We start from the raw sequence: 8,137 nt of genomic DNA on the forward strand, positions 1-8,137 counted from the left end.
ACGTTTGACGGTTGCCAAATTGATTAAATAAATTACCAAACTATCAAATAAAACCTGCCATGAGTACAGCCGTAGAAAGTGGACTGAAAATTAATACTTAAGTAAAAGTACTATTACTTGCCTAAAAATGTAGTGCAAGTAGAAGTATCTGTTGTAAATATTACTCAAAGTATGAGTAAAAAGTAGACCTATCAAAAGTACACAAGAGTAGTGAATACTGAATATTAGGCTGTAAAAGGCTGATGCATTTACATGTAATTTGTGGATGTGTGTAAACGTAACATTCTGTAGTGCAATAAGTTATTGCCCAGCAGACACACAACGTCATAAGACGTTAATATTAGGTTAGATTTAGGTTGTGACATCAGGTGACAAAAATTCAATGTCTAGCTAGGGTCTAAGAACAATGTTATTTTGATGTCCAATAACGATGTCAAATTACGTTGATATTTGGTTGATTTTAGGTTGTGTTGGAAAGTAACCAAAATCCAATGTCGAGCTAACATCTTAAACCAACGTCATATTGCCATCAAATACTGACATTTATTCGTCAGGTATGGCAACCAAAATCCAACATCTGATAGATGTAATAGTGATACCATTCACACAACGTCAAGCTGTAACATCATTAGATGTTGACTTTAGGTTGGATGTTGTTCATTGTTGTCAGCCTGACGTTGGATTCTGACGTCAACCTGGTTTTCATTTCCAAACAAAACATCCCTACGATGCTGGGGTACAACACAAACAGTCTCTGGGTCAATGCCTGTAAAGATTTTGGACATCTTCTTAAAACTTTTTAATGCTTCCAAACAGTTTGCAGCAAATATAAATCGCCCATGTCTTGAGGTCAATTCATTATGATGCAATTTATCTTCTATGTGTGACTTGATTGGACAGGAATCACAAGACTGATTTTTCTAATTCCCACCGACAAGCCATTCCATTCATACTTCTCACATTTATACTGTAAAGAATGTACTTTTCTAACAGCAGAGTAATACGTTTTAATTCAAATGCAGTACCTACTGCGTAGTAGGCAGTTTCGGATGCAGCCAAAGTAATCCAACATCAGTGTCCGAAAGCTCCGCCCCTTCCAATACTTGAGCAAAGCAGCGGCTGTTGTCCACACTTAATTTTAACGGTTGAATGTACTACTTACACTATGTATACTACAATATGGCGTAGAAAAGAGCATAAGTATGCGATTTGGGATCCACCTACTGTATCAGATTTCTATACAGTGAGTCTCTACTCTCAGTCTTCAACTACATAAAACTTATGTCATGAAAAAGCAAACTAATATTAACAATCATTGCTAAGGTTTTTCTTTATTTTTTTAATTTATTGCCTGTAAATGATGTGTATATGCTGAAATGATTACTATTTTGATTACCACACTGCTATTCTGAGTAAGCAGCACAACAACTGTTTTTGAACTCACATGAATTTCTGCTTGACTGTCCTCTGTTTCTCGAGCCGTGCTTGTTCTGGGAGTTGGTCTAGAGCTGTTTGAGCAGAAACACAACAACACATGTGAAATACGCTGGACAATCTTGATATTAGCACTGAACATCAGACTATAAGTCATAAATTCAGTCAAGTATTGTGTTTCTAGTGTTGTAGACAAATATAGACTGTGCCTGCTTATGTATACATTTCTTTACAAAAGAAGTATGCATGTTTGTTTGTTTACTGAATAAACCTTGTAAATCCATATCCAATAAACCATAACATTTCAAACATACTCTTGGCTTAAATGTTTGATTTTAAAATGTGATTTGATTTAGAAACATAATGAAAGCCAATATGTATGTAGTTTTGAGGATCTTTTGGTCTACTTCACTTTGTCAGGCAGGTCCTTTTTAAATAATTTCTTGATTGCAAACAGCACATTTGCCTCACGGCATGAAAGTCGCTGGTTCGAGTTCCGGCTGGGTCAAAAAAAAATGTGTGGAGTTTGCATGTTCTCCTCGTGTTCACGTGGGTTTCCTCCAGGTGCTCCAGTTTCTCCCACAGTCCAAAGACATGTGGTAAAGGTGAATTGGATTACCTAAATTACCCGTAGTGTACAAGTGTGAGCGTAAACATGAGAGTGTATGAGTGTTTCCCAGTACTGGGTTGCAGCTGGAAGGGCACCCGCTGCATAAAACATATGCCAGTATAGTTGGCGGTTCATTCCACTGTGGCTACCCCTGATGAATAAGGGAATAAGCCGAAGTAAAAAGAATGAATGAATGAGTGAATGAATGTAATCACTAAAACAATGAGTACGTGTCCAGTAGTGTACATTGTAGTAGAGATATTTTGAATGGTTCACAGACATGTCCGAACAACACTGAAGTATCCATACCTACAAGTTTCCAGCAAGTTAAAGTTTTTACAGATCATTGTGAAACCAAAGAGACATAAATACAAATACAGAGGAGTAAATTGAAGTACCTGAGGAGGAAAATGGCCTCTCTGGCATCAATGTCCAGCGCAGACTTTGGTCTAAACTCAATCACATTATCTACAAAACAAAACACAGGTCTAATAAAAGGTACATTATGTAAAAAAAAAAAGTGCTCCTAAAATAAAAAGATAACTATGTGAAACCATCTAGAAAACCATCCATCTACGGCAGGAAAAATATTATTCAACATGCCACCATTTTTTCAGAAAACATATTTTTAAAGGTGCCATTGACTTGAAATTTTCACTAGATGTTGGTAACAACCAGAGAAATCCATATATGCAAAGAAAACAAATCTAATTAGTTTACAAAGAAGTTATGTGTAATAACATGAAATGACACAAATAACAAGTATTGAATGCATGAAGAAAGGGAGGTGTGGAAAGGCAGTGAAAGCCCAGACAGCAGCTGAAATTTCTCAATTAAGATTTTTATATCCTGTTGAAGTCTGTGAAAAACTCACACCTGAGCAATGCATGCGACTTCATTCATCATTAAAAAGGCCTTTTATATAAAGTATTAAACACATTTCTCCTTGTGTCATTCCATTGTTATTACACAACTCAATGTTGAGATATTTTGTTTTGATGTTTTTACTAAAATCTGGTTCAATTCCATGTCAACAGCTCCTTTAGAAATATTATTTCCAGGAAAAAACATGTTCTATACTTATTTTCCCCACTGAATCTATTTATTATCAATTTGTTTGTACAAATGTACAGTATTTAATAACCCCTGAATTTTCAAGACAAATGTTAGCAGTTTGCGCTATGCTTTGAATGTCCGGTATAGAACTTTTAAAATATCATGATATTACAGAAATTCCATGAGAACCAGCACAAAATATCATTCAGAGTTACATAAGCTCACTCTTCTGCCATGTAGTCTCCAGCAGATAGCATACAGTAGAGGTATTAACCAGGAGCAATCTAATCCTCGAGTGTACGGATATGTGTGTGATTTAATACGAGCGTAAATATCATTTGTACAGCAAGGCAAACTGAACATGGGTTTTACAGGCTCAAGTGTGCATATGTGTACGTGCTTGCGGACCACACATGTATAAAAATCCAGGCCGTCTGCCTGGGCACAGGACGTGCTGACTCTCATGTCATGCATTACCTAATGTGAAGGACTTGCTGTTTGGGCTGGCAGGGTCACCAGGGGCTGTCTGCGCTTCCTCTGCTGTCTGAGGAGCTACAGGGGCCAAATGTAGACTAAAACACACAGATATATATTAAACATTAATGCATTAAGACATTAAACAGTCAATCTCATTAAAAAATGATGAGTCATACTTCACCCCAAACATTTTCGGGCAGTATTTATTTATTTATTGACAGTGTACTGTAGTTTGAGTCTCTATTATATGACGTGTAAAAAAAAAAGTGATTTTTTTACTACATTAGCAAACCGTTTTTTTAAGCATTCATAATGACAAATATTAAATATTAAAATAAAACAGAATTATATATATATATATATATATATATATATATATATATATATATTTGGTTTACACTACAAAACATGAATAATATTTAACAATATTAAATAATAATAATAATAATAATAGCATAATGATAATAAGAATAATTCCAAAATGATTTATTTTGTGCAATATTTGTTTTTAATAAATACACATATTAAATGTAATTACTTTTTTCTAAAGACAATGATTTGCTTTTTGTTTTAAAATATCAACAACAACAAACAAACAATTAAAAATCCCTAAAATGTAATGCAACCAATATTAACAGGTTACAAGATTTCATTTTTCATTTTCATAGTAAAAAAAAATATTAAGTATTAACTGTTTATTTGAATAAACTAAAAAACAATAACATTATATATCTTTAATGTTTGACAAAAAGGTTTCTTATTTTAATTAAAAATGATAATAATAAAATTAGTATGATTTTTTTCATGTTAAGTGTCATTAACATCTGCAATTTTAAAATAGATTAATTTTGTGTAATATTTGCTTTTAATAATCACATATATTAATTAATTTATAGACAACATACTGTAGTATGAGTCTCTATTATATGATGTAAAAAAGCGTTTTTTTTCTACATTAGGAAACTTTTTTGTTAAACGTTAATATTGAAAAAAAATAAAAGATTAAATAATAAAATTAAATAAAAAAAAATATATATATATAATATTAAAAGAAATATTTTAAAAAGAAAAAAAGAGATTTTTTTCTGTGAAAATCCTCTTACTAAAGGCAATGGTTTGCTTTATGCTTTAAAAATGACAAAATGATTCATGTCAATGTATTTTGTGTAATATTTTTTATTAATAAGTTGCATATTTTCATGCATTTATTTATTGACATAGTACTGTAGTATGAGTCTCTATTATATGATGTAAGAAAAGAAAATCATCTCCTTGAAGACAACAGTTTACTTTTTGTTTTAAAAAGAAATCACCAAAAAATACTAAAATGTAAAGCAAAAAATATTAACAGGTTGCACTTTGCACACAAAGTGTTGTTTACGCAAGCTATTTCAAAATATATTTATTTTGTGTAATTTTAGTTTTTAATAATCACATATATTCATTAATTATTATAGTGATATTGAAATAATTGAATTTTTGGGAATGGGTTATAGAAAAGATATATTTAAAAAAGATTAAGAATAAAAATTAAAAAGCCAATCCAAAACTATATTTTTAACAAATAGTAAATAAATTGGTGCATGATTTATTTTTAAAAATGTACTCAAAAACAGCACATTTCACAAATAATTACAAAGAAACAACAAGAATTGCATTAAACATGGAATTTAGAAAGTCTGAAAGAGTATTTCCTAATGAAACACATTTTCCCCAAACACTTCCTGTGAAACCTTTTTACAAAGAGTTCAGCTTTTGCCATAGAAAAAGGTAATATTAGTCGGCCCATACTAAATCTGCGCGTGCAGAAATCTGCAGAGCCCGTCATAGAGTCTATTTATTTAATTGTGTAAATGTGTGTAAATTTAAAATATATTCCATTTTTAAAATAATTTCATTTATATTATTAATATTTTCATGATTTATTTACAATTCGTTCATTCATTCCTTTTCTTTTCGGCTTAGTCCCTTTATTAATCTGGGGTCGCCACAGCGGAATGAACCGCCAACTCATCCAGCATTTGTTTTACGCAGCGTATGCCCTTCCAGCCGCAACCCATCACTGGGAAAGATTTATTTACAATACGGTTTGTAAAGTACTATTTTCTGTCTTTTAGTAGATATTTTATATGAGAGACTAGCTTTGTTTACCAATCTATAACTTAAGTGAATCTAATTGGATTTTCATTGTAACCATTAAATAACAGTTAAAAGGGTATTATTTTTTATTTCATGTTTTAAGTTTTTACTTACGATACTCCCAAAATCATTCTGCGTAAGATCATCTTCAAAATTCTGCGCAGAAAAAGCAAAGGAATTCTGCAGATACTGTGTGGCCCTAATTATTACTTATAAAATTAAATCTTTTTTTATTTGTTTGAGCAGAAGAACTTCCAAAACAAACCCTTTTACTTTGTACAGTTGAATTCTTTCTAAAAACATAAATGTGGCTCAAGTCTAATATAACAGAGTTACTACATTACTAAACAGGTACAAGAAATGGGAATGACTATAATCTTATGAGAATCTCCAAAATGAAACTATTCCTCGACTTCTGGTTGAATCACAATGTTCTTTGTTTTAGCCCACATACAGCAGCTGACAGCGGCTCACAAACTCAACGACAACCCAACGTCAGCACCGGTCCACACACATCAGTTTACCATTCAATCCAACATCAAATCTCTGTCTTGCTACTGCTTAAAGTACAAATAAAATCAAAACTATCCATACTGACTTTGTTAGCTCACATTGCTAGTTTTGTGAACAATTCATCTGTGCATGTCATTAAGAAAAAAGAAAAGTTTGCCTGTGTAATCTATTACTGAAATCTTAAATGCACTTCCTGTTTGTTTTCAGTTAAATTCTCAGATTACGTCTGTCTGAGGTATTGGGTGTGGCTTACATACTTAACCACGCCCCTCCAGCTGTCAGTTTTGACAACAAACAGAAATGGTGAGGAGGAGGAGGAGTCTGTTAGGTTGTAATACCTCTCCCCAAACCCTTTTCCCAATCTTTCTGAATGAAATGCCTACTTTACTACATCCAATCAGCAAGCAGTGGGAAAAAAACAAGCCACGCCCACTGTTTTCGCTTTTAATATTTCATTTCTCTAGGAACTGCGTCACAATACAAAAAACAAAAATGTCCCAGCTTCAAGTTTATGCAGACTTTAATGTCATCATGTCCTGACCTAAATTTAAGCTTGCTCGGCTTATTTACAGTTAATAGGTTGTCTTCACATGACGTCATTGATGACGTGCGGAAGTCAGATGGGCAGGAGGTGATTCTTCTACATAGCAATCGTTATCAGAATGTTTCTGTTTATTGTTGTTTATAATTGTTAAGATCAGCCAAAATAAGAAATGCCAAACAGCTTTTATAGACTTCCAAAGGTTTTAGCTCATAAAGGGGGAAAAGTTCAAGAAACTGCCTGAAAAAAGGAAGAAAAGGCGGCATGTAATAAGCATTGCTTCAATACATCCATGTGTACAAACTATTTTTGAACGCGGTAATTTGTTTGACAGCACCAATAAAATTTATATACAGGGCTAGCTATGTGTATAAATATGTTAATGAGTAATATAAAAATCATATACAAACACCACCACACATATAAAATCCAGGAGAATATAAAGAACGCACCCTGTCATGTAATCGCTGCAATGAAATCTGTCTTGCTTTGCAATAATCCAAGTCTCGGCAGAATAAACAACCATAACGTTAACGTCTATATGCGCAGCAGCAGCAGTGAATGTTTGATGGCAAGTTCATCGACAGAACAAAAAGAAATGCAACCCTTGCAACAAAACTGGACAGTTATTATTGTGGAGCATCCCCCCCCCCCCTTCACAAATAAATTAATTAATTAATAATAACGTAGACTATACGTCCACAGTTTTGCTTTCATCTGTTATTTCATGATGTCTGGAAGAAATCTGCATGCAGGAAAAAAAAATGATATTACTTTTTAATAAACATGTTTTTAAACCACATAGTAAAGTGTACAAGTCTTCGTTAATAAATGCTATAGAATACTGTAGCATAGTAAACTGATAAACTGTAATAAATACTGTAACGTTAGTGTAAACTGTGGTGCATCGCGATGGTGTAATTATAACGTAGAAAACTGAAGCTTATAGAATAATTTGTTTATTACTACAGTTGTGTTGTACCACACCATCACTATAATTACTACAACAGTTTCATTCAAGTAATTATCAATAGTATGCTTCAAAACACTATAGTATTTACTAAAGTATTTATCATGTAACGTAATTATACAGTATGTAACGCATCGATGAAAATATATAGGCAAATATGTTTTAGTACAGTAGAAAACTCGGCCCTCTTCATGATATAAGCCTCATACCCAATATATGTGGTTATTTCTATTTAAATCTTCTTTGAAATATGGTATAAATCGCAAAAATACAGACTTTCCTCTATGTCTCCCATTCAGTTTTTTACTTCCTGCCAGGGGCGTTGCTAGACCCCATTTACTGGGGCACGTGCCCCAGTAAATGCTTTGAGATACAACTTACTTTATATGCAAGTGTA

At 32.8% G+C, this 8,137-nt stretch overlaps 1 protein-coding gene across 1 annotated transcript in view; it reads right to left on the reverse strand.

Moving 5' to 3' along the window:
- Nucleotides 1-8,137, reverse strand: part of ulk4 (unc-51 like kinase 4) — a 330,407-nt gene that overhangs the window by 309,558 nt on the left and 12,712 nt on the right. The window contains exons 10-12 of the mRNA XM_056475236.1: nt 3,578-3,672; nt 2,443-2,512; nt 1,445-1,508 (exon numbers count right to left, since the gene is read on the reverse strand). Coding sequence (XP_056331211.1) covers nt 1,445-1,508; nt 2,443-2,512; nt 3,578-3,672 — 229 coding nt within the window. The remainder of the gene's footprint in view (nt 1-1,444; nt 1,509-2,442; nt 2,513-3,577; nt 3,673-8,137) is intronic.

The sequence above is a fragment of the Danio aesculapii genome, chromosome 16 (genome assembly GCF_903798145.1).
Source record: "Danio aesculapii chromosome 16, fDanAes4.1, whole genome shotgun sequence".
Classification (NCBI taxonomy): domain Eukaryota; kingdom Metazoa; phylum Chordata; class Actinopteri; order Cypriniformes; family Danionidae; genus Danio; species Danio aesculapii.